The following is a 26,269-nucleotide window of genomic DNA, read 5'->3' as shown; positions in this document are numbered from 1 at the left end:
GTTTTTATGCTGTGCCACACTGACTGTTTTTATCCTTTTAAAGCCAGAGTGGGTCACTGAAAGTCTAGGTGTTTGGTGTTGAGGATAGCATTTATCTGGGACATTGCTTAAAGCTGCTATTAGTCTAGAATTTATAGTGTACCTTTGTGGGTTTGCTTCTCTTTTAACTATTAACCATCCCCCTCTCTTCTCCCTCGGCTCCAAGGGCTGTTATGCAGTGTGGAAGGTGGGAGTGTAACAGACCTCTGTATTGAAGGTAAGGTGAAATTGTGTGTACCTAGCATTTGAAGCTGAGGATATTAGCCTGAATTGCAGCTCTGGTTATTTGAGATCTTGATGAAATAAATGTTTTATTTTAGACACATATCAAGAAAACTCAGTTGTCAGTCACTAAGCCTGCACTTCTCTCTCAGGCACCTGCTCTGTGCCAAGTACCGTATCAGATACTAGGGATATATAGACGGGTAAGACATGGTTCCTGCCCTCTAAGGGTTTACAATCTGGAGGAGAGATTGGCTGGCAAATAATGAGAGCTGATGAATACTGTTAGAAAGGCGTGTACAAACTCTGTTTTCACTCCATCCATGACACTGGTTGGTTGGAAGTTGTCTGCACATAGGTGATGGTAAAAGCTGTGGAAATGTGGGATGGGTGCCTGGCTGGCTCAGTCAGAAGAGCATTATGACTCTTGATCTTGGGGTCGTGAGTTCTAGCTTCATGTTGGGTGTAGAAATTACTAAAAAAATAAACTTTAAAGGGCTCAAGGAGAAAGAAGACGAGAGTTGGGATAGGAGGATTCTTGCAGAAAGAGCAATTGTATGAGTTAGGGTCTAGTCAGGAAACAGAAACCACACAAGTTATTTAAACAGGGAAAATTTTAATATAAAGAATTATTAACTGGGTAACTGAAGGCAAAAAGAGAACACCAAGTTTTCACAGAGGTAGCAATTTCAGAAAGCAGCTTCCATCCTTAGAGATTGGGAAACAAAAGGAGGTTGGAATTATTAAAACGTAAGTTTTCTCTGTGGAGAGGATGCTGCTTGACTGTTCCTGGGTCCATGACCATCTAGCCATACGGTTAGCAGCTGTGACAGATCATAAGTTAATAGGATCTGTATATCCCTCTGACCATCTCTCAGTCTAGAGAATGTGGACAAACAAATATACCACTTGAAGTTCTGACCACTGGCGGGAATGGGGAGATTTCCCTTCACCATTCAGCCACTCTTGAGTGGGGCTCTAATCCTAAAGCCATCCACTTCTGGTTGGTGCCAGCATAACTTGCAAATCTTCATCAGACCCCAGGAACTTTACTGAGGCGGTAGGCTCTAGATAGAGACTGCAAAGACAGAGAAGAAGGACTTGCTCCTTCCTCATTGTTTCCTGTTTGCTGCCTGTCTTCTTCCTGTTTCTATTATCCTGGAATGCTTCCTTACCTTGGAAGTGGCAGAGCCTTTCTGCCGCAGATGCTAAATCTAATTTAGAGCCTTTCTGCAGCAGCTGCTAAATCTAATTTGTAGCTTTTCCCAGACTTGCAGAGCCAGCCTCTTCTTCACCGCTCCGCAAACATACTAGCAAACATCACAAATGATTGTATAGAAGGACAGGTTTGGGGTTGAGAGATAATATTGTAGGCAATTATTGGCATGGGAACTCACCCATAATTCTGTTTTCTAGTATACGAAGGAGCAAATTGTGAGGAGGAAAAAAGTAGAGATAATATAAAATAGTAGTTTTCAACCTTAGCTTCACAGTAGACTTACCTGGGTAACTTAAAAAATATCCAAATGCTTAGGCTCTTTCTCTAGAGATTCTGATTTAATTGGTCTAGAGTGGGAGTTGGGCATTAATATATTTTTTTAACTTCCTAGATGATTCTAATGTGCAGCCTCATTGTGAACCACTGATATAAAACAATGAAGAAGCCAGAAATCCTTTGGTTTGGGTATATACACACAGTTTAATTGGGGAGATAGAAAAGACTATACTGGTAACACAAGCAAATGACTTTGAGTAGGAGGGCTATGAAAGGTGAAGTGTGAGCCAGGGGTTGTCTTCTGGTTAGTAATGCTACTGTGTCTGTTCAGTCCTCATCCAGCTTACAACTCAGCTGAAGTTAGAGCACATCATACATTGCCTGCTGGATGAGTGCCACAAAGAGGTCAGTAAATAGATGTGGGTTCTTGAGTACCCCTCAGAATCTTCAGATATCAGAGCTGGGCCCACCCTTCTTTGGATAGATAGATGGGGAGGTTGAAATATGGAGAGAAAGGGGCCTGCGTGAGGTCACTGAGTCAGTGGCAGAGCCAGCGCTAAGGCTCGGGTCTTCTGATCCTGCTCCACTACTGTTTGTAGCCTCCCTCCTTCCCCTTTCAATCTGCCAAATGCTACCTCCGTGTGATGAAGTCCCGTCTTTCTGACATAATCATCCATGGTTATTCTCTATGTCCTAAGTACAACATGGATTTTCTTGATCAATTTATCAAGGAAATATGTTTACTATGTCTTGCCTTGGTCTTTTTATTTGGTTTAGATTGTATACAGTATTTTATACTGAAGTCATTTGCTTTTATCTAAGCATCTAAGGCAGGCACCGAGTAGGTATATTTAACCTGCCTTCTCCAAGGTAGTCAAAGATACCAATTCAATAAGTAGCTTTTGCATTGTGTTTAAGATTTAGGAATAATATCAGAATCACTCTTTATTTTTTGCAAAAGGAAGACATGTTTATCTTAACCCCAAGAGCAACATGTAATTATAAATTATACTAAATTATCATTTCATTATAATTACTCTGCATATGATTAATATATCAGCTTGAATTTATAATTATATGTATCAATACTTATCATTATGATGGTGCCACTTTTGAGTACTTTCAAATGCTAGGCACTGTGTTAGGTGGTTTATGTGCAGTATCTCATTTAGTCCTAACAACCCTATGAAGTTGATACTATTATTATTTCTCACCAGAGGAATTAAGAGTCTTGCTTAAGATGCTATAGTTAGTTGCTAGAGAAGGGAAATATATACTGTTGACTCTCCCTGTAAACCATCAAGCATAGGGCCTGGCAAATAGTATTCAATAATGGCTATGATAATATAATAATAATAATAATACCTTTTTTTTTTTTTTTGCACTGATCCAGAATTCTGTCTTTATGATGTTCCCAACTTTCACCCCCCAGTTTCTGGCTCTATAGAAGACAAAATATGCTAATTTTAATTCAGTTTAACAGTCATGTCCTGAGCTAGGTACTGAGCACTCTGAGAGGAATCTGGTCAGAGCCTTTCCCCAGGATCTTCCCAGTCCAATAGGGGAGATAGACACTTAGTTAAAGAGGCTGATTACTGATTGTGTTGAGAGACAGATACAAAATAGGCTTTGGTCTGGATAGAGCAAGATACATTTCGGTGGGAGATCTGTCCTCGTCCTAATAATAGAGCAGAATGTGTTCACTTTTCTATAGCTGTGTAACATGCCCTCCATGAGAGGCAGCCTGGCCACCCTGACCCTTCTCGGCAAGTTGGTGGATGCCATCCCTCCCCTGGCAGACAAACTTGTAATGGAGCACCGTGAGTGACCTCTGGGAAAGAGCTGCCACTACCCTTTTACCTGCTTTGATCACACTTCCATCTGGGTGGTCCATTCAATATATATACCTGGGAAGTCATCACTTCTCTAGGTTTTAGTTTTCTCACCTGCAAAATGTACTCTGTGTTGGCCAAGTTGAAAAAAGTATTTATTGACTCTGGTCTTGAGCTATTTTGATTCTTTATGTTAACACAAACTAATTAAATACCTATTTTTGAACCTTCCTTTGGGTGAAAGGAGGAATTAATTTTGGAATATAGAAGTATTTTTTCTATCAGTGAGATGCAAATAAATATCTCACAGAGTATTTACCCCAGAGTAAATCACTGCACTTCTCTAAGCCCTGGTTTTCCCTTTTGATTAAGTACCCAGAAATCATTTATTAGGGGGATTATAGATTACCATTACTACCCTACTGGGCACAATAGTTTGGAGTTTCATACAGCAGTTGACATTGTGAGGTTTCCCTGGCCCCTTGGCTGTTTTATGGACAGGTGACCTGATGGAGCATCTGTTGAGAGGTTTAGTGTACCCCAGTGAGGGGGTGCAAGCTTCTGTGTGTTACCTCTATGGGAAGCTGTACTCCTCACCAGTGGCCGCTGAGATGCTTTCGGGCCATTTCCAGGAGAAGCTGTGTCCTCTCTTCCTTTCCACCCTGGATGGTGCCCAGACAAAGGAGCTACAGATCAACTGTTTGGGTAAGATGTAGGACTGGAGAGAAAAGAGAGAAAGCTTTTGAGGTTTTGCTTGAGGACTTGAGATGTTGGCTCTTTAGTGGTGGGGAAGTTTGCTGCTTTGCAAAGGGTAGAAGTCATGGTTTTGGGAGCTAAAATGCACAGACTGTGGTAGATGACTAGAGTTGGTGTGGCATCTTAAGAATGTTGCCTTTGGGCACGTGGGTGGCTCAGTTGATTAACCATTTGTCTTCTGCTCAGGTCATGATCTCAGGGTCCTGGGATTGGCCCCATGTTGGCTTCCTGCTCAACAGGGAGTCTGCTTCTTCCTCTCCCTCTGCCCCCCCCCACTCATTCTCTCTCCCTCACACACTCTCTCTCAAATGCATAAATAGAATTTAAAAAGAAAAAGAATGTTGCCTTTGGAAGGAAAAGAAGAAAGTGGCACCAACAATTTTCTATCTCCGGTTTTTACTGCCTGCCCTAGTGTATCCTGTTTTTGCTGTCAAGTTAATCTTCACACTGCACAGCTCGTGTTCTCTCCCTTTCCTATTTGAAAAATCATCTGTCTTCCCTCTGGCCTCCTGGGTGTTGTGCAGGTGTTTCTACTTGTTATTTGAGGCTCCTTAGGAGCCCCAGCGTACCCTTTCAGCCTCTTCTGCTTCTTTACACAGGTACACAAGATCTATCAAATGCTTCTGAGTAGGGAGCTTTCACATTTTGGGTGGAGCACATGGGCACTATGATTGGTGACTGGTGAGGGCCCGCTCCAAAGCAGGAGCAACAGGGAAAAGCATAGTCTAAGTGACAACAGTTTCTTTTCACAGTTTAGGCCAAGAGTTCTGTTATGAGCAGTCCAGTCACACATAGTGAGTGTTCATTTGGGGCCAGGCCCTGTGCCAGGCCCTGGGGTCATAAAGATGAGCAAACCCGAGCTCTATTCTGAAGGAGCTCATAGTCTAGTATGGAAAACAGATGTGGACAATTAGAGCCCTGTGTGGTAAGTGTTGTCATGGAGGTTGCCCAGAAAAGTGTGGGATTCTATCCAGCATTGTATTAGAGGTCCTCGCCAGAACAATAAGGCAAGAAAAAGAAATAAAAGGTATCAAAATTAGGAAGGAAGACGTAAAATTGTCTCCGCAGATGCCATCATTTTGTATATAGAAAACTTAGGAATGTCACCAAAAAACCGTTAAACAATGAATTTAGTAAAGTTAAAGGATATAAAATCAGTTGTTTTCTATACACTAACTGAATTATCTGAAAAAGAAATTAAAACAATCCCATTTATAACAGCATTAAAAATAACAAAGTACTGGGGCATCTGGTTGGCTCAGTAGGTTAAACGTCTGACTTTGGCTCAGGTCATGATCTTGGGGTCCTAGGCTTGAGCCCCACTACAGGCTCTGTGCTCAGTGGGGAGTCTGCTTGTCCCCCTCCCTCTACCCCCCTCCACCCTGCTCATGCTCTCAAATAAATAAAATCTTAAAAAAAAAACCAAAACAAACCTACAAAATACTTAGGAATGTTTAAGGAGACATGAAGAAGTTTCCAGAGGATACTTGCGGGGCTACCTGGGGTGTACTCTGGTACCTATACTCCTCTTGCCTCACCTCCTACCCCTTTCGTTTTCTAGGTTTGCTGAGGCAGCTGCTGAAGTATGATCTCTTTGTGTCTGTGATCATGAACAAGTCTGCAATGGTGGAAAGTACTGAGGTTGTTGAGGGGCCACCAGAAAAGACCTCATTGCCTTTGGTGCTCAAAAAGGTGATTGTCTTGTGATTCCTGGTCTCTAGGTTCAATAACAAGGGAACCTGAATGGCTCCTGGCCCTTGTATCACTACCATCTAAGATTGTCAAGGTGTTTTCTTCTTGACCCAAATAATATGCTGTTAGAGTACTGAAAGTACAGTTGAACCTTAAACAACACAGGGGTTGGGGCGTGACCCCCCCCCCCCAAGCAGTTGAAAATCCACTTAAAACTTTCAACTCTCCCAAAACTTAACTACTAATAGCCTGCTGTTGACTGGAACCCTTACTGATAACAATCAATCAATCAACACATATTTTGTATGTTATATGTATTATATACTTTGTTCTTACAATAAAGTAAGAAGAAAGAAAATGTTATTAAGAAATTCATAAGGAGGAGAAAATATTTGTGGTACTGTACTGTATTTATCGAAAAAAAATCCATGTGTAAGTGGGCCTGTGCAGTTCAAACCCATATTGCTCAGGGGTCAACTGTAGGTTTTATTTCAGTTGTGAATCCTTATATACGTATCTTCTCCTTAACATCTAGGCTGGCTGATAATGTAGAATACAGGCGGCAACAGAAACAAAGCTATCTCGGTTGTTTTAGGGATAAAACTCAAGCTTCCTAGCTTGGTACCTAGAGCCCCCTTTCTCTGGATCATGCTTATCCCTTCAGCCTTATTAACCCGTCTCTTCCACCCCACCACCCATGCCCCAGCCATATGTAGCTTCTCCCTGGCCTTGCATGTGCTCGGACGTCCTGTCTCTCTGCCTGTGTAGATGCTCTTCCCCTTTGCCTTTCCCCTCTCCTTTGTCTATTGATCCTTCAAGGCCTATAGGGTTCCCTTTTCCTCTTAGTTCCTTTAGGTCGAATGTACCTTGTGTCACAGCACTTACTTCACCATATTGTGGTTGATCTGGGAGTTTCTTTAGGGCAGGACCTGAATTTGGCTATACCTCTCTGCAGTGCTCAGCACAGGGCTTGGCAGAGCTACTTATCCTCATCTGATAGTGGAGATAATCATTGATTGACTAGACTGTGGGACTCCTGCAGGAAAGAGGAGGAGCCCTGATCAAAAGTGGGAAAGGGCAATTGGGGATAGATAAGGTAAATATTAAAAACCAGCTTAAACTGCTCCTCTTTGTTTCCCTGGGATGCCTCTAAAAAGGTCCATTCAGGGCCTGTGAACTCTGAGGAGCAAGTCCTGTGACTCTGAACCAGAAAATCTCATACTGAATTCTTTTCTGTGCTCATTTTGTTGCTGCCATCCTGGAGTCCATGGTAACATCTAGTTAGAACATTTGATCTCAGGCTCAGGAGGGCACAAGGTTTTGTGACCTCACAGTGCACCAAGGAAGCATAATGGTGGCAGGGACAGAGCTTAGAGAGCACTTCCCTTGGGGGACAGTGCATTGCAGAGATAGGAATCTTGGTTTAGGGGTCCTATCCTCCATTCTTATGTGGAGACTGTTATTCTCTTGACAATTTTGGATGATCAACATATTATTTTACTACAGCAACCAGCAAGGTTGCAGCTATGGTGAGATGAGTGAGGCACTTGCCTTAGGTGCAAAATTTAAGGGGATGCTAAAAAACTCAGCAATCAAGATAGATAGTATTTTAATGCAATATTTTTTTAAAAAATCAATTTGATTTTTTAAAAAATCAATGCACAAACTTCATAATGAACAAAATACCAAAATTTTAAATAAAGAGAAGACTGACATGTATCCTTTTACCTCTGTTCTGGCGTTTTTGTCAGATTCTGATGCTATTCCTTCCCGCTTTTGGCTGATAATCAACTTATTCTTCCAAAATTTAGGTCCCTGGGAATAGATTGCCAATGCTTGTGTCCCTGCTGTTGCAATGTTTATTCATTCATTTAGTCAGATACATACTGAGCGCTATTGCGATATGTCAGTCACTGTGTTAGGCACTGGGAATATCATGGTATGTAAATAGATGAATTCCTTGCCCTTGCACGGTCTAGTGGGGAAGGCAGGTTATGAACAGGTAAATGGACAAGCAAAGTAATTCTTGTTTTGCTACAAAGGAAATAAAGAGGAAATGAGATAGTGAGGAAGGCCAGCTATAGGCTGGGTGGTCAGGCAGGGCCTCTCTGAAGGGTTGATGAGTGAGCTGACACTTGAAGAATTAACGAAAGCCAGTGATCAGTTATACCTCGGCGAAGCTGTAAAAATTAATTAATTAAATAAGTAAGTAAGCCAGTGATATGAAGAATGGGTAGAAAAGCATTTCAGGCAGAAAGAATAGCAAATAAAGGCCAGAGGAAGGGGGATGCTTGACATGTTCCAGAAGCAGACGGAGGCCAATGGGATGGATGGTGGGTAGAATGTGAAGTGGCCAGAGATGAGTCTAGAGGTTAAGCAGGGAAAATTGTGCAAGTCCTGATGGGTCATGGTAAATAAGACTTTTTTTTTTAAAGATTTTATTTATTTATTTGACTGGGTGTGGAGCACAAGCAGGGGGAGCGAGAGAGGGAGAAGCAGGCTCCCCGCTGAGCAGGGAGCCCGATGCGGGGCTCGATCCCAGGACCCTGGGACCATGACCTGAGCTGAAGACAGATATTTAATCAGTGGAGCCACCCAGGTGCCCCAATTAGGACTTTTTTAAAGATAAATTTTCATAGGTAATTTTGTTTATGATGGAAAAGTAGGATTGGAGCGTTTCTTTCTCACACAATAAGGAATATACACTTTAAACCAAGAATCATCGTTTTGCGTAAGAGTTGAATATCATTTTTCTAAGATATATTCTATTTCATATTTTAGCAGCTCGGAAATTGGGAGACACTTTACCATCAATAGTGTGTCATAGTTTAATTATAGCTCTTTTTCTTTTAGTGGCGTATAAAATAATAGTTTGCCTTACATCAATAGCATCTTGAAATACATGTCATTTCCTGTATAAAAGAGAACAAGATAAAGATTAAGACTATCTAGAAGCTCCTTTCCATACTAACGGAAAGGGCGGTCCGTCATGTGTCCATTTTTAAGTCTGACACGACTGAGATGCGTTTAAGCTTGCGTCCTCAGATGTGTCTCTCCCAGATAGGAGTGTGACTTTGTCCTTTTCCTCTGAAGCTCTAAAACCGGACACACTCTCTTTTGTCTCATGATATATGTTCTACTTGCCATTTTCCCATAGGAGGCCAGTTTCTCCTACACTTGTCTGCAGTTGCAGTTAACCCTTTCCTTGATTTCTTTTTTTAAAGAAATTTTTATTTTTTTTTAAAGATTTTATTTATTTATTAGAGAGCAAGTGACCAGGAAGGAGAGGGAGAGACAATCTGAAGCAGACTCTACATTGAGCAAAGAGCCCAGTGTGGGGCTCGATCCCATGACCCGAGATCATGACCTGAGCCAAAACCATGCTTAAGTGACTGAGCCACCCAGGTGCCCCCCCTTTCCTTGATTTCTGAAAGTATCATGGGACTCCTAATAGGTATGGTGTCCCGTAGGAGTCTGGATGTTATTCAGAGTACAATGGAAATTCATTGAAATGTTTTGAGTAGAGGAATAACCTGATCTAAAACTTTGGTGGAGGAGGTGTCTGCTGTAGGGAGACTCCTAGATTTGGACATGGCTGACCTGGGTTTCTGCCTTAGCTTTGCCACTTATTAGCTGTGTGGCCTGGAGTAAGTGACTTAACCTCCATGAGCTTTAATTCCTTCCTCTGTATGTTGGGAGTCTCCAAGACCACCCCCAGGTTCAGTGATTCACGAGGAGGACTCACAGGACTCAACAGATAATCATACTCACGGCTATTATTTATTACAGTGAATGAATACAAAGCAAAATCAGCAAAGGGAAAACACATATGGGGTAAAGTTCAGGGGAAAACTAGGCACAAGATTTTGAATCCTCTCCCAGTGGAGTCAGACAAGGATGCACTTTATTCCTCCAGCAATGAGTTGTGGCAACACGTGTGAGATGGTGCCTGGCAGGGAAGCTCATTAGAGTCTCAGTGCCCAAAATTTTTATTGGGGGCTGACTGGTCACGTCAGCACCCTCTGCCTAGCACATGCCAAAATTCCAAACTTCCAGAAAGACGACAGGTATTCAGCATAGACTACATTGTTTGTACAAATAATTTAGTCACAAAGAGTCACTCTTATTGGTTCTGTGAGTGGTGGGAGCCCTCCTGAAATCCAGCTTCCCAAATCCAGGCATTGACCAACTTTACAGACGGGCCTTTCTAAGGATAACAGCCTCATGCCTGCATTGTTAGTTCTTTTCAGCACATTCTGTAAAGTGAGACTCACAGTAGAACCTTCCCATGTTATCTTTTAGGCTTGTTGCAAGCATCAAAACCAGATGAGGGCTGTGAAAGTACTTTTGTCAATGAAGGCCCAAAGCTTTCTTGGTGATGGTTTTCGTGTTCTTTGATGCCATTGTGTTCTTTTGTTCTGTTTCCCACCTGCTGTTCTTCATAGAAACCCCTTCCCATAATCCATAACTGCTGTCCCTGAGCACCATCCTTGTGCCTGACGCTGGATAGGCCCTGTCAGTGGTGTGACTGCAGTACCTCTTGTTGCCTGTTTCTCCAGCTTCTCCTCTCTAGAGATGAGACTCTGCAGGTGGCCAGTACCCACTGTATAACTGCAGTGCTGGTCCACTCCCCAGTGAAGCATGCCCCAGCCTTCATCCATGCCGACATCCCAGGTAGAGAATTCCTTCAAATCTTTTCCTCTGAAGACCCCAGAGTTCTGACTGGAGACCCTGGAGTCCCAGTAGCAGCAGCTGTCCTACTGGGGTTCTTTGATAATGCGTACTAGAGAGACAGGTTGATGGCAGGCTCAGCTGTACAGGACAGGCTGTAAGAAGTAGGCCTCATAAAGTGATTCCTCTTGCTACAGATCTCTTGGATGACCTTGAGCAATCTGTTACTGATCTTTGTCATTTACTTGACCATCTAGGAGTAACAGGTAGTGTAGAGTGATGGAAAGACCTGTGGACCAGGAAGGCAAAGGGAACTAAGGTTTTTCAAGGGCTTGTTATGACCAGGAAATACGCCCTGAGGTGCATTGTAAGTGTCGCCACATTTAGGTCCTCAACTTGGCTGTTTTATGGATAAGGAAATTGAGGATCAGAGAAGGGAAAAATAACTGGTGTAAATTTACAAGGCTAATCACTGGCAGAGAAGGGTATGCAGTCAAGCCTCTCTGGCTCTAAAATCTTCTCTCTGCATCATGCTGTTACCCATCCTGGGAATTAAGAGACCTGAGTTCCAGTCCCACCTCTACCATTAACAATAGCTCTCTCTGGGTCTCACTTTCCTCACCTGTTAAAAAGGTGAGGTTAGACCAAACCCTGAGGTTATTTTTCGGGTTTATCTGTGAATTCATGATCATGTCTCATGGAGAGTGTGTGTGAACAGATGAAGTAACAGGTGTTAGATGCTGAATAAATCCAAGGCCCTAGATTTAGTGAGGGGACTGTGATCACGCGACTGTCATTTATTGTTTTCTCCCCTCTCCCGGCCAGAGTTCCTCTTTGAACACCTTTCCTCTTCCAGCGAAGTGCTTGTCTGGTCCAGCTACAACTGCTTGATACTCCTGGCAGAAGAGCCACTCTTTTTTTCCAAGTGCCACACGGTGTACGGTTTGTAGTGGGAGTCCTACATAGTTCTGGGTAGGGTGGTGGTCAGCACTTTTTGTTGTTGTTGTTAAGTAGGCTCCATGCCCAGCATGGAGCCCAATGTGGGACTTGAACTCATGACCCTAAGGTCAAGACCTGAACTGAGAACAAGAGTCAGATGCTTAACTGACTGAGCCACCCACACACCCCTAGGGTGGTCAGTACTTTGAAGTTGGGTAGAAGTAGGAATGATGGGGGGCTAGCCTACACCTTGGAGGGGAGTGCTGGGTCTGGTCATTTCCATCAGCCCAAACTCATTACCAGATTCCATATGCAAGCCATGATATCCAGACAGTTGCCTTCGCTGATTAGCAGAAGTCTATATGTTTGGCAAGAGAAAGGTACTCCTATTAGCCCCTGAATGCATTCTTCCTGTACCTTAAGAACAACTTTACTCAGCTTTGGATTCAGTCTTTTCCTCTCCCCCAGGTAGGTGTCCGTCTAGTTAGTCCCTAAGTTTAGCTGATTCATTCTTTCATGGTTTCTTGAAACTGTCCCTTCCTCTTCCTTCCTGGTGATACTTTTTTTGTCTGGGACTTTTTATATCATGTCTGGATTTTTAGACTGGGCACATTTAGTCATTCATTTTATATTCTATATTCCTGTTCTGTGCCAGGCCCTAGGCTGGGACCTAGAGATTTAGCGATACATATAATGTGGTCCCTGTCCTCTGGAAGGAGAGAGAGATATAAACGAGCCAATTAGGGCTCTGCCAGAGGGAAGTATAGGAGGTGTGGGAGCTTAGTGGAGGCCCATAGCTCTGCGTGAGTGGATTAGGGAAGGCTTCCGGAAGGAGTGGAGGTCTGACCTGATTCTTTGAGAAGGAATATGAGTATGTCTAGTGGAAAAGGCACAACTCAGTCAATAGTCATTTACTAAATACCTCGAGTACCAGGGCCTGTGCTATGGCTTGTGCTGAGTTTCAGGGAGACAGAGATGAATCAGATAAGGGCCCGCCCTCAAAGATCTCACAGTCCCATTCCATCAGTTCAGTCTTGTCAGGGCCCCTCCATGAAGGGCCACCAGCAAATATGTGCTGTCCAGGGCCTCTCACTTCTCCTGGGCAGGCAGTGAAGGAACTACCAAGCACTGATCCCTGGCCTCTGCCATGTCATTTTGAGATAGGAATCGAGTCCGTTGTGAGGAGCCTACAGGGAAGCCTGAGGATGAACAACACAGAACTCCATAAGCAGGGCCTGCTGCTTTTTGCTGAGATCCTGACTCGGTGAGCAAAGTGATGGGGTGTCAGGCCTGTAGGGGCCAGACTGGAGAAGGAAAGAAGTGTTTATTCTGGGTGGTGTCAGTGATAGGCATTCACTTACTCATTGCTCGTTTACTATTTCTCAGGCAGCCAGAGGAGATCAAGCTCTTCCCAAGCTCAGACATGTGTCGAGATGCAGGCCGTGCTCTCCAAGAAGCAGTAAGCAGCCCTGTGCTGGAAGTGGCTGCTGAGGCAGTGAAGGCCATTTCTGCCTTTCTGAGGTGAGAGACCTAGGCAGGCTGAACTTTCTACCTCTCTATGCCCTGTGGGCCAGGTCAAGCCAGGGGAGCTTCCAGGCTGTACTTATCCTTTAGGTCAGGGAAATTTTCTTGAATTTTTTTCCAATACTCTATTTACTCTGTTCTCTCTTTCTGGAACTGCTGTTCAAATGTTGGACCTGGACTGGTCCTCTAATTTTCTTTGTTTTCTGACCGTTTTTCATCTTTTTGTCATTATGCAGTCGTTTCTGGAAAATTTTCTTGACTTTATTATCTTTCAACCCTTCTACTGTGTATTTTATTTTTACTTGCACATTTTTTTTTAAAGATTTTATTTATTTGACAAAGAGAGACAGTGAGAGAGGGAACACAAGCAGGGGGAGTGGGAGAGGGAGAAGCAGGCCTCCCGCCGAGCAGAGAACATGACCCGAGCTGAAGGCGGACACTTAATGACTGAGCCACCCACGCGCCCTACTTTCATATTTTTAATTTGGAAGAGTTCTTCCCAATTCTCTGCATGTTTTTAAAAAAAATTTTTTTTAAGGTAAGCTTTATACCTAGTGTGGTACTGGAACTATGACCCTGAGATCAAGAGTCGTGTGTTCCACAGACTGAGCCAGCCAGGTGCCCCATCTGCATGTTTTTTGTTTTTTTTTTTTAAAGATTTTATTTATTTATTTGACAGAGAGAGACAGCAAGAGAGGGAACACAAGCAGGGGGAGTGGGAGAGGGAGAAGCAGGCTTCCTGCAGAGCAGGGAGCCCAGTGTGGGGCTCGATCCCAGGACCCTGGGATCCTGACCCGAGCTGAAGGCAGACGCTTAACGACTGAGCCACCCAGGCACCCCACGCATGCTTTATTTTATTTTATTTTTTAAATTTTATTTTATTATGTTAGTCACCATACGTTACATCATTAGTTTTTGATGTAGTGTTCCACGATTCATTGTTTGCGTATAACACCCAGTGCTCCATGCAATACGTGCGCTCCTTAATACCCACCACTCGGGTAACCCACCCCCGACCCGCTCCCTCTAACACCCTCAGTTTGTTTCTCAGAGTCTATAGTCTCTCGTGGTTCGTCCCCCCCTCCGATTCCCCCCCTTCATTTTTCCCTTCTTACTATCTCCTTATTTTTTTTTTAACATATAATGTATTATTTGTTTCAGAGGTACAGGTCTGTGATTCATCAGTCTTACACAATTCACAGCACTCACCATAGCACATACCTCCTCAATGTCCATCACCCAGCCCCCCCATCCCTCCCGGCCCCCACCACCCCAGCAACCTTTGGTTTGTTTCCTGAGATTAAGAGTCTCTTATGGAGGCTCCCTGCTCCTTGGGAGCCTGCTTCTCCCTCTGCCTCTCTCTCTCTCTCTCTCTGTTTCTCATGAATAAATAAATAAAAAGTTTAAAAAAAAAAAAAGAGTCTCTTATGGTTTATCTCCCTCTCTGGTTTCATCTTGTTTCATTTTTTCCTCCCTTCCCCTATGCTCCTCTGTCTTGTTTCTTAAATTCCTCACATCAGTGAGATCATATGATACTTCTCTTTCTCTGACTTATTTTGCTTAGCATAATACCCTCTAGTTCCATCCACGTCGTCGCATATGGCAAGATTTCGTTTTTTTTTATGGCTCCCATGCAGGTCTTAAAATAGAATTTTATTCTATTTATTTCATGGATGTAATTTTTTAAACATCTCAGTCTTTTGTTTTAGTCCAGACTTTCCCCCTGTTTCAATTCTACAAATTGTTCTTTCTGCCTGAAATGCTCTTCCCTAAAATCTTTGCACAACTGGCTTCTTCCCATCATTCAGGTTGCATTCAGAGCATCTTTCCCTAACTGACACATTAGGCTGTTATAGCACCTACCAAACACTTGATGGTTCTTGTTTATTCATTTGTTTTGTGTCTCTCCCACTATGATATAATCTCTGAGAGATCAGGGACCATGTCAGTTTGTTCACTACTCTACACCTCACTCCTGAAAGTGTATGAATGAAGGATATTAAAATGGGTGGTAAGACTAAGAGATCCTAACATCAGGATGGGAAATTATTCCTTAGCAAGATGCTTGATATCTTGAAAAAAAAGTAATGGAGAAAACTTATATTTACTTATAAAATAACTTTTATTTTATTTACATGTTTTCCTTTCTAAAAATCTAACAAAGTAATATATTCAAATAATAAAAAATAAAATATACAGGTTTATAATGAAACAGAACAGTTCCCTGTCCCCACTTTCTAAAGGAAACTAAGTGTAACTCATTTTGGTTTCAGTTCTGGTGATTATATCCCTGCATCTAAACAATATGCTTATAGTGCTATCACTTTATTTATCAATTTAGGACATTATTCATTGAGTCACTGGTAAGAAAGACCAAGATTTAGGTCATATTATTTTGTCTCCTCTACATTTCCTTAGCATCTTTGCTAGTTAATATTTTATGTCTTCAATCTTTAAATAGTATACTTAAAACTTGTGTTTCTTGTTCCCTCAACTTCAAGGAGTATCTCTTGACTCCCTACTTGGTTAGCTAGATATATTAGCATCCAACTTTTCCTTTCTCCTCCCCACCATCTACTTCTCAATGTCGGTCAGCTGTACCTTTAATTTAATTTAATTTAATTTTTTTAGAGATTTTATTTATTTATTTGAGAGAGAGAGAAAGCACATAAGAGGAGGGAGGGTCAGAGGGAGAAGCAGACTCCCCGCCAAGCAGGGAGCCCGAAGCGGAACTCATGACCTGAGCTGAAGGCAGTTGCCAACCAACTGAGCCACCCAGGTGCCCCTATACCTTTAATTTTACATGGTAAAGGTTGTTAATATTTATAGTCTCTTTTGTAACCATATTTAAGTCTTTGTGATTTGACTCTAGGTTGGTTCTAAAAATGGAAACAAAAAATAACATTTACATTACAATAACTTCAGTCTGTCTCCTTTCCCCCTCTGTCCTTTCCTGGATTTGAATCTCTAAATCTGGGACATGAATCCCAGTGAGGGGGAGATGAGTAAACCAACAGGGTAACAAAAGCACAGAGGAAGAGCAGGTCAATTAGAGGTGCCCATCTAGAACTAGAAGTCTCCCAGAAGGCCAGTGCTATGAGGGACTCGTAGCACCTTCCAGGAAGGAGGAGGGTCAGGTTTGAGCTGTGCTAAGAGGGATGAGAGAGATTTAGGTTTGTGGAAGGACCATGTAGGTGGGAAAGTTTAGGGGTTACTTAGGGTACAGTCAGCAGTCTGGCCAGCAGGTTGTGTGAAGGCGAGTAATACATCAAGGAGCTGGGAAAGCAGGTTGGGTCAGAATTGTGGAGAGTGCTAAGTAGGAGGCTGGTTACTAATTTAGATGACTTTACTTTTCATGTTAATTTCCCAGAATGTTTACTGAGGTGGTCCCTCTGAGGTGGAGTGGTTCACTGGGTCTCTGGGAAGCACAATTGGAAGGGGGAATGTGGAATGAGAACTGCTGAAAAGAATTTAAAGATGGTGGGGACAGGTCTTGACAATCAGTGTAGGGTCGAAACTTAGAGCTTCTAGAAATGAAGAAGGAAAGGGGAAATCAAGCCTTAACTATGTACAGTGAACTGAGTGCCTGTTAGAAGGCCCAACAGATTACTCTCAGTGTTCAAAAAAGGCCCAGGGATGAGGGTTGACATAGATTTCTCTTTAGTTACTGCACATGCCCACCTATAACCTGTGAAAGTGACCTTATTTGGAAATAGGGCCTTTCTAGATACAGTTGAAACGAGGTCATACAGTGCAGGCTCGTAAATCCAAAGACTGGTGCCCTTATGAGGAGAGGGGGACTTGGACAGTAACACAGACGCACACCCGCAGGGAAGATGGCATGTGACGAGGTAGAAGGTGGGATGATGCAGCGATGGTGGGCAGCGATGACAGGATTGCTGGCAGCCACCAGTAGCCAAGAGGCAAGACGGGATTCTTCCCTAGAGCCTTTAGAGGAGCCAACAACACCTTGATTTCAGACTTCTATCCCCCGGAACTATGAGAGAATAAAGTTCTGTTGTTTTAAGCCATGCAGTTTATAGTAATTCGTTGCAGCATCCCTAGGAAACAAATACAACTACCTAATACCCTGTCAAGTAGTCATTCATTCATTTAACATCTTTTCAGATTTATCATCTGTTTATAATGCATCTAGCTCTATTTAGGTAAAATGAAAAGGCTGAGCTGGTCTCTGGCCTCTTGGAGCTCACTATTAGACTAGTCTATGACTCTTGCCTCCCTGAATCTATGGAATATGAAAGTTCAGATGGACCCTAAATATTACTTTCCACATTTACCCCACACTCAGAATGATTGAATCTCCAAAACTAGTTTCTAGTCTTTGCTTATAATTTCTAAGAATGAGGAGCTCACTCCGCCTAGAATTTCCCTTTTATCTCTATAGAGTTTAACTCTTAGGAAGTTCTTCTCTATTCTGAAACAAAGTCTGAGTCCTGATAACATTTCCCTATTGATCGTGGTTTTCCTTACCAAGGTAACAGAGAGCAAATTTGATCTTTCTTCCCCAAGAGAGCTTATTACTAATTTGAGGACAGTGGTCATATACATGTCTTGATGCACCTTCAGTTCTAGATAATACTTCTTTCACCAGGAGGTCCTTCTCTGTGAGAAAGCCCTCTGTCTGCTTAATAACAGCAGTAATAGTCCTAGCTGTCATTTAAAAGGCTTACTATCTATTAAGCGTCATGCTAAGCGCTTGGCATACATTATCTAATTTGATCCTTAAAAGATTTTTATGAGGAAATTACTATTACCTCTCATTTAATAGATGAGGAAACTGAGGGTATGGGAGGATGAGGAATGTGCACAAAGTCATGCAGCTAGACAAGTGTTGGAGCAAGGATTTTTATCAGATCAGATCCTGGACCCATGTTCTGATCCATCACACTGTCCCCCATTGCCTGAGAACCTGAGGGTATCTTGGAAAACCCTTACCTTACCCTAAGCCTGCCTTTGTCTGTCTGGCTGCAGGAAGGACCATCAGAATGTTCCACCTGTGCAGTACAGGGAACTGCGGGCCTTGCTTGAAGCCATGCTGAGCCGCTGTGCAGATTTTTCCCAGACCCCGCTGAATAGGAAGCCCCTGGTCAGTACACTGCATGCAGCCTGTTTCTTCTGGAGATCATGCTATAATGTGTTTTAAGAAGATAATTGTCTTACCTTTGTATGCCTCTTTATAACTTTTTCTCATGCACACATATCTATAATGAGATGTTATTTTTCTCCCCTAATGGCAGAACTGTGAAGCTTAATAATTGTTGTCCTCATCTTTGCAGATTTGGAAACTGAAGCCACAGGGTTACTTTTTCTCTAAGGTCCCAAACTAGCAAGTATCTGAGTTTGTATAGTAAATCCCAGGGTGTTTGTACCCAAACCTACTACGCTATACCACTTTGTCTTTTATATCATCCCGGCAGTTATGGTAAACATGCTCACAAAATTATGTAAGGCTGGATTCATTAGAATCTTCAAAAGAATCTGACCAATGTGCAATGTGTTGTAATTGTTGGCTTTTAATGGTCCATGGACTTAAAATATCAGAAAGGATATGGGTAATGTGAATGCTGGTTATATCTTTCAAAATTAACTTTGGAAACTAAGCTTATCACACCTGATGGGGTGGGATTTTCGTGTGTTTTGGAGCAACTGATATGGGCATTAGAGCCAGTGAGGCTAATGTCCACCAGCCTGTGACTGCTTTCGGCATATAATAGAACAAGAGCCAGTCCTGTGGTTCACAGGGAGATAGATAGTTAATGTTCCCCCTTCTGCCATTTTTAAAAGAGCTATTAGATGACTGGATTTTCGAGGATATAACCAAGATCTCCTGAAAAGTGTTAGGTTTATGGGAACACCAGACGCCAGTGGGGGAGGAAGAGGCCTGTGGTCCTCCAGGCACAGATTGGGACACAGAATAGGTACTGGACTAATAGATGCCCCTCTCTCCTTCTTACTGCAGGGCCATGCCTCCAGTAGAGATTCAGAGAAGGCCATTCTTCGAAGGGGGAAGTTCCTCCTGAGCACTCTGGAGGGATTTAGAAATGCCTGCAGGTAAGGGACTAACCCTTTGTGGTCTGAGGCAGTATTATGGAGGGTTGGGGTGCAAAAGAATCAGACTAAGGATGGAGTTCTAGAAGGAATAGTTGATTTCTGATGCTTTGCTGCATAGTGAGAGCACTTTGGCTGGGGCAGAGGTTGGGGATGTGTGTGTATGGAGGGGTGTGTAGAGAAGGTTTGAAGAAGAGGAGCTAGAGTAGGAGGTTTCCAAAGATTCCCTCCTGGTGAAGTTTTTGTTACCATACAATGAGTTTCTGTCTCATTCAGCTTTGTTCCTCTTGCCAAATAATGAACCCCTATAGGTGTTTGCTGAATGCTTGTTGGACTAATTTAGTTCACAGTAACAAATGTTTTTTGAATCTACTCTGTGTCAGGCCTGTGGCTAGACAGTGGGAGTAGAAAGATAAGATCAGATTGACTCCTGCCCACAGGAGCCCACAGTCTCTGGGGAAGAGGCAGTTTTGTATATATATGTGGAATTCATTAGTTGTCACAAATCTGGGGAAGGCATTCCTGGTAGAGAGAGCAGCATCTGTGAAGGCAAAGAGACGTGAAACAGCAAGTAGCATGGTACGTTCAGGGAAGTACATGTAGTAGGGTAGAACAGTCATGTGTTATGGGAGAGGGGGTGGGGAGCACGCAGCTGAAGGGGTAGCCAAGGACCAGGTCCTCCATCACTGAGGCCTCTTGAATTTTCTCCAGATCTGCTGATGGGAAAGGCAGGTCTGGAGAACCCTGAGCGCAGGCATCCCTCTGGGAGGATGCTTCTAACCTTTGTGTTGTATAGGTAGTAGTGGATATACTTACACATTGATTTCTTAGGTTGGCTGTGGAATTCCAGAGTGAGCCTTCAGCCCAGGAGAACCCATTTACAGCTCCCAGTGCTGAGAAGGAAGACACTTTGGAGGCCTTCTCAGAATTTCTTCTCAGTGCCTGTGACTCCCTTTGTATCCCCCTGGTGATGGTAGGTTCCCCTGAGCTACAGATAGCATGAAGTTTGGGCAGAAGGATGTGAGACTGAGCCAGGCCGAGAGACACAAGGCAGCGAGTACTCAACTGGACCTTCTGAGGGTCTCAGTGGTGTTGTTCTTCAGACACTTTTCCTTTGGTTTTAAAAACAAAGTGTGGGGGCTCCTGGCTGGCTCAGTTGGTGGAGTGTACGACTCTTGGCCTTGGGTTGTGGGTTCAAGCCCCATGTTGGATGTAGAAATTACTTAAAAAATTTTTTAAAAAACTTTAAAAAAAACAAAAAACAAACCCCAAAACTCTGAAGTGTGGTGTTTCATTGTACACTAACAGAGGCCTCTCAAGAAAAAGTAGAAAGCAGTAATAGTAAAATAATAAATAGATAGTGTTTATGGAGTGATAAATGCTTCATATTCATTACCTAATTTATCATCCCAGTGACTGTGTGAGATGGGTGCTATAATTATCCCATTTTAAAGACGAGGTTGTCATGTTCTAATAGTTGTGAAGCAAGTGCACGACAGTGCTGAGATTTGAACCCATGTGTCTTTATGATTAGTAAAGAACAGTGGTGAATGTCTATGACTCAGGCTTCACTAAGGAACACACATATATTTTGTAAAATGAGATTTGGCCGCTCTGAAGAGAGACCTGGTCTGGAAGAGCTTCACTTTGAGTTGACTTGAGATGGAGGTGGTAGGAAGAGCTGGGTCCAGAACGGCTGACTGCTTGGTTGATTTTGGGTGAGTCCTGTCCTCTTGGAGGTTTGGACATCTTGAGTGCCTTTTAGTCAGGGCACCTCCAAACACCTACTGGGAACAGTAGGTGGCAGCAGGCATAGAACCAGGCATCCTCCGGTCCTGGAGGCATAGACCTCTTGGAAGAAGGCTTTGAGGCAGCATGCCAGGGTCTTCAGGTGGGTAACAGTCAGGAGCCATGGACTGCATGCGTGCTCTGATTGGCACTCACTAGCAGTAACACTTGGGCAGTTCACGTTGGTTTCCTCATCTGCTCTGCCCTCTTCCTAGACTTATAAATTGTTAGAGTCAGATCTAGAACTGGATGATAGAATTATATTATTCTTGCTTTCTACTTTTCTGTATTTTATACATTTTCTTTAATGAGCATGTATTCCCTTTATAAATAAAAACATTTTTTTTTGTTTAAAAACCAAAGGAAAGGTATCTATAAGAACCATGTCTCTGAGATCCCAGCTTTTACAGGTAGGGAACTGAGACCCTGAGAGGGGAGGGGGTAATGGAAGGGCACACAGTGGCTTGTGCAGAGCTTGATCTGGAACCCAGGTTTGTCTCCTCTTAATCCAGAGCTCTGTCTGGTACATCAGGCCGCCTCATGACTGGGGTGTTCAGAGGTCACATGAAAAATAAATGTGAAGATAGTTTGTAAACTATATGATTATTACTGATGGCTATAGTCACAGAAACTTGAGTGTCAGGGAGGGGTGCCTGGCTGGCTCAGTCAGTAGAGCATGTGACTCTTGATTTTAGGGTCATAAGTTCAAGCCCTATGTTGGGTGTGGAGCCTACTTAAAAAAAAAAACTAAAACTTGAGTGTCACGCTGCATTATAGTTTAGAAAGTACTTTTTACACATCAGATCTCATTTGTTTCTGGGAGCTCGGTCTTGTTGTTATTACTGTTTTATTCCTTTTGGTACAGAGATCCAGAGAGGTAATGTGTCTTACACAACTTATTAAGTGGCAGATAAAAGCCTTGGATGCAGGCTTGTTACTTCAGGTTCTCTAGCTTTTCTTGTGCCCTTCAAGTGAAGGGTGTTAGTCTGTTGTTGTAGATTTGATGCCAATTTTGCTGATGCTTTCTTCTTCGGAGGCTCAGTCCTGGTGGGCTGTGTTCTCCCTCCTGGTTCTTTGCAGAGGCACTCAGAGCAGGCCACCCACCCAAACTTGATGGAAGTTTTCTTGTCGATTCTACACAACCTCTTTGTCATCGTTCCCCACATGAAGGAGAAGTTCTCCAAGAAGCTCGGTAGGCAGCAGGCAAGTGTGGAAGTCGGGAGGGAGGCAGGTGCTCACAGTATTCAAAGAGAGCATAACCTGTGGGCAGGAGGTTTATGTAATCACTCAGAGTCAATATCCATATTCTGCCCAGTGTTGGGTAGAAGGGAATACCATCCAACAACCAGAGGTACTTAAAGTAAGTTCTCAAATTTATTGATACTTCCCTGAGAATGTCAAGGAGTTCCAGTTCAGAGCCCCCAACACATGTCTTTCCACATTGCTCTCCATACTTGATATTCCCTCAGACCTCACAAGATGTTTAGCATCTCTGACTCCTGAGTGCTGAATGTCAGAAGTACCCCCAGTCATTGTGACACCTGAAAAACGTCCCACATACTTCCAGATGCCTTCTGGCGGGGGGGATGGCACTCCATGTGAAAGCCGCTGTCTAGCTGTACACCGAACTGCCTTCTTAAAATCGAACCCTAGTGGCTCTCGACTCCCTCAGCCTTTTCCAGGCCTTCTTGCATCTATTTATTTTCTTTTCTCACTAGTCATTTTTTCCTCTCAAGGGTAAACCTTCCTTTCTCACTTCTCCAATTGTTAACCCTGTAAATACTTCAATCTGCAGAATTAGCCCAGGAGTCAGAGTTAGAGTCTCTTTTATTTTCCTTAGAAAGTATTAGTGATGGTGAGAATGGGAAGGGGGAACAGCCAAAAACAGAAAGGGAGGAGAGAGAGGTAGTAATAAATAACTAATGGCGACTAACATTTATTACACTCTTACTATTGTCAGATACTGTTTGTGAGAGATAGAGAGCAAGAGCACAAGCTACGAGGAGAGCCAGAGGGGGAAGCTGACTCCCCGCTGATGAGGGAGCCTGATGCAGGGCTCGATCCTAGGACCCTGGGATCATGACCTGAGCCAAAGACAGACGCTTCACCGACTGAGCCACCCAGGCGCCCCTAGATACTGTTTTTTTTAAAAGATTTATTTATTTATTTTAGAGCATGCGCAAGCAGGAGGAAGGGTAGAGGGAGAGGGAGACAAGCAGACTCCTCACTGAGCAGGGAGCCTGTAGGTCTTGATCCCAGGACCCTGAGATCATGACCTGAGCTGAAATCAAGAGTCAGATGCTCAACCGACTGAGCTACTCAGGAACCCGTCAGATACTGTTTTAAGTGCTTTATATGTATTAATTCATTTAGTTCCCAGAAAAACTCTAGAACGTATGTACTATGATTATCTTCATTCTATGGAGGAGCATACTGAAACTCAGAGAGGTTGAGTAACTTGCCCAAGATTGCACTGGAAGTGGTGTACCCAGGATTCAAACTCAGGGAATCTGGCTCTGGGGCCTGCTTCTGCTTTCTGAATCTGTATGCAGTGCTTGCCTCTTATCATTATCATTTAAAGCCTTGCCTTTTATTCCTCTCACATAGCTTATAGTGGAAGGTTTACCACAGAGAAGTAGCCAGGGTTCAGTCATGCAGGGCTTTGTTGGTCATGTGAGGAATTTGGACTTTATCCTAGGAGCTTTGAGTCTTAAAGAAGAGGAGTGATAGGCTCAGATTTCTGTTTTAGAAATATTCTTTTTGGTTTGGTGTGAACCATGAGTTAGAGGGATGCAAGGCTGGAGAAAATAGTTCAAACTCTTGCATTAGCTCAGGTTGGTGATAGGAACTAAGGCAGTGTTAGGGGGTGTGCAACAGTTGGATATGGGGCAAGAAGAGGGAAGAGCTCAGGGTAATGCCTTGGGTTGTGGCTGCCATCTAGGTGGATGGTGGTGATTTTTATTGAGAGGAGTCTCACTAGAAGAGGATTTGATTTGGGAAGGCAGGGGAGGATGCGATCAGTATATGCCAGGATTGAGTATGTAATAAGTCTGGTTTAAACTGCTCTCTGCTTTCTTCCCACTTCTCCCAAGCTTCATCATCTTTCATACGACTAACCCTGGAACTGAAGGCCAGGTTCTGCAGCAACCTGAGGTATGTATGGTCTCAGGCAAAATCAGTGGCCAAGGAGCCAGTGTCCTTGACTGGACAAGTGGAAATTTCTGACTGGTATGGTTTAGTCAGAGGACCATGAGGGGATTGACACAGTGTCAGAATTGCTCAGCAGCTGGTGGTATGAACTGGACGTGCTTCTGTAGCTTTTATTTAATCTGGTTCTGCTGAGACATTTATTCCATGTGATACTTGGATGGGCACCTGTTATGTCAAAACCGGAAAGGCTCTTGGTAATCATTTGTCTAAAACCTCATTTTACAAATGGGGAAATGGAAGCCCTAGACGGTAATGAAAAGAAGTGTCCACCGAGAGTCATGTTCTAGTTGCTGCCAGCCCAGCATTTCCAGAGGAGAAACTTTTTTTTTTTTTTTTAAAGATTTTATTTATTTATTTGACAGAGACACAGCGAGAGAGGGAACACAAGCAGAGGGGGTGGGAGAGGGAGAAGCAGGCTTCCTGCGGAGCAGGGAGCCCGATGTGGGGCTTGATCCCAGGACCTTGGGATCATGACCTGAGCCGAAGGCAGACGCTTAACAACTGAGCCACCCAGGCACCCTGAGGAGAAACTCTCTTGTTCAAAGTAGATCCTTCAGTCTCTGTCTTGTTACGTTTCTAGAGTAGTCTTCTTTTCCTTTCCCATTTATGATTTGCCACCTGTCTCTGCATTTACTTGACAGATCCCATTTGTTACTGCCTACAGCCTGCAAGGTGACCACAATGCAGTGTCTAGGTCTCCTTGCATATTGTTGAATAGAACACCCAGTCTTCAGGAGGGGATACAAATACAGGGATCCATCTGGATTCAAAGTCACAATTTTGGATGTTTGTAGTTCTCCTTGACTACCTGTCTTGGGTTCAGTAGCTTCCCTTTTTTCCTAGTACTTCCAAGCCCTTTCCTGGCCTAGGAGCACTTGTATTTATTTGTTTGTATGTTTTGTTAAGTTGGAATTCAGTAGCCCTCCTTGATTTATTTTTTCAGTTTTAAATTTTTGTGAATGCCTATGTGCTAAGTTTTAGCTGTGGCAACAGGTTCCATATTAATTATTCACAGCTACCTCCAGAACTCTTCTTCCAGGGCCATGGTTAGAATTTCATTGGGCTCTGGCACAAGGCAGTGGCGCCCCAGTATATGGCAGGGATAGTGCTGTCCAGCCAAAGTCGCAATGTCCTCTCTTGTTCTCTCTTCCTTTCCACCCTCTAAGTCACTCAGCCCTAAACCAGGTATGTTCCAGTTTCCTCTTCTACATGAGCCTCAACCTCCTCTCAGCTCCAGAGAAGACAGGACCACCTTCCCAGGAAGGTAAGACGCTGCAGCTTGACCACTCGTCAGGTCCGTGGTGATCTTTTTACAGTCTGGATGCCTTTGTTGATAGGCTGGGCAGTGAGTTAGTATCGTAATAATTATAACCTCTTTTCTAGAAGCTGCCCAGAGGAACCATGAAATCATGGAGTGGTGGGACTAGAGGTTAACACCTAGGGAGATGAGATAATAGAATCAGAAAACAATAGAATCCAAGGTTACTGGACCCTTAGACTCAAAGGGTTGAGAAAGACTCCAAAGCTTACCAAGCCCAGTTCCTCATCCTGGCCATCTCTGTAACATCCCTTACGCCAGACCTTTCACTCTTTGCTTGTTACTTTGAGAGACTTCTGCTCAAAATACTTGGAATGGCCTGTTCCATTCCTTTGTTTCTTCAAGAAATATTTCTTGAGCATCCATCTACTCTGTGCCAGACTCTTTCCAGGTGCTGGTGATACAGTTCCAAAGTCCTGAACTCAGGGAATGAGAGCGGGAGACAAGAAACACATAGATACGATGTCAGAAATGAATAGGTGCTATGAAAACAATAAGACTGGGCAAAGGGATGGAGGATGATGGAGGGAGAAGATGCACGTTGGCTAGGTGGTCAGGGAAGGTCTCTGTGCAGAGCCGGAGTGTTAGCAGAGGTCTGAGTAAGATGAAGGAAGCACATGCAGAGCCTAGGCAGGGGGAACAGCAGATGGAAGGCCGAGAGCTGAAGTTCTTCCCTCTGTTGAATAGTCATTGAGCTCCTCCTCCATTCCAGGG

General features: G+C 43.4%; 1 protein-coding gene across 1 annotated transcript in view; it reads left to right on the top strand.

The window, feature by feature from the left end:
• MEI1 (meiotic double-stranded break formation protein 1) overlaps positions 1-26,269 on the top strand; it is a 72,614-nt gene that overhangs the window by 3,958 nt on the left and 42,387 nt on the right. Inside the window, exons 3-17 of the mRNA XM_027593874.2 lie at positions 206-256; positions 2,088-2,161; positions 3,471-3,576; positions 4,090-4,293; positions 5,906-6,036; positions 10,596-10,710; positions 11,533-11,649; positions 12,811-12,910; positions 13,033-13,167; positions 18,163-18,277; positions 19,151-19,242; positions 20,071-20,212; positions 22,108-22,219; positions 24,120-24,180; positions 25,404-25,501. Coding sequence (XP_027449675.2) covers positions 206-256; positions 2,088-2,161; positions 3,471-3,576; positions 4,090-4,293; positions 5,906-6,036; positions 10,596-10,710; positions 11,533-11,649; positions 12,811-12,910; positions 13,033-13,167; positions 18,163-18,277; positions 19,151-19,242; positions 20,071-20,212; positions 22,108-22,219; positions 24,120-24,180; positions 25,404-25,501 — 1,653 coding nt within the window. The remainder of the gene's footprint in view (positions 1-205; positions 257-2,087; positions 2,162-3,470; positions 3,577-4,089; positions 4,294-5,905; positions 6,037-10,595; positions 10,711-11,532; positions 11,650-12,810; positions 12,911-13,032; positions 13,168-18,162; positions 18,278-19,150; positions 19,243-20,070; positions 20,213-22,107; positions 22,220-24,119; positions 24,181-25,403; positions 25,502-26,269) is intronic.

The sequence above is a fragment of the Zalophus californianus genome, chromosome 9 (assembly GCF_009762305.2).
Source record: "Zalophus californianus isolate mZalCal1 chromosome 9, mZalCal1.pri.v2, whole genome shotgun sequence".
Lineage (NCBI taxonomy): Eukaryota > Metazoa > Chordata > Mammalia > Carnivora > Otariidae > Zalophus > Zalophus californianus.
This window is presented reverse-complemented; position numbering and strand designations above follow the sequence as displayed.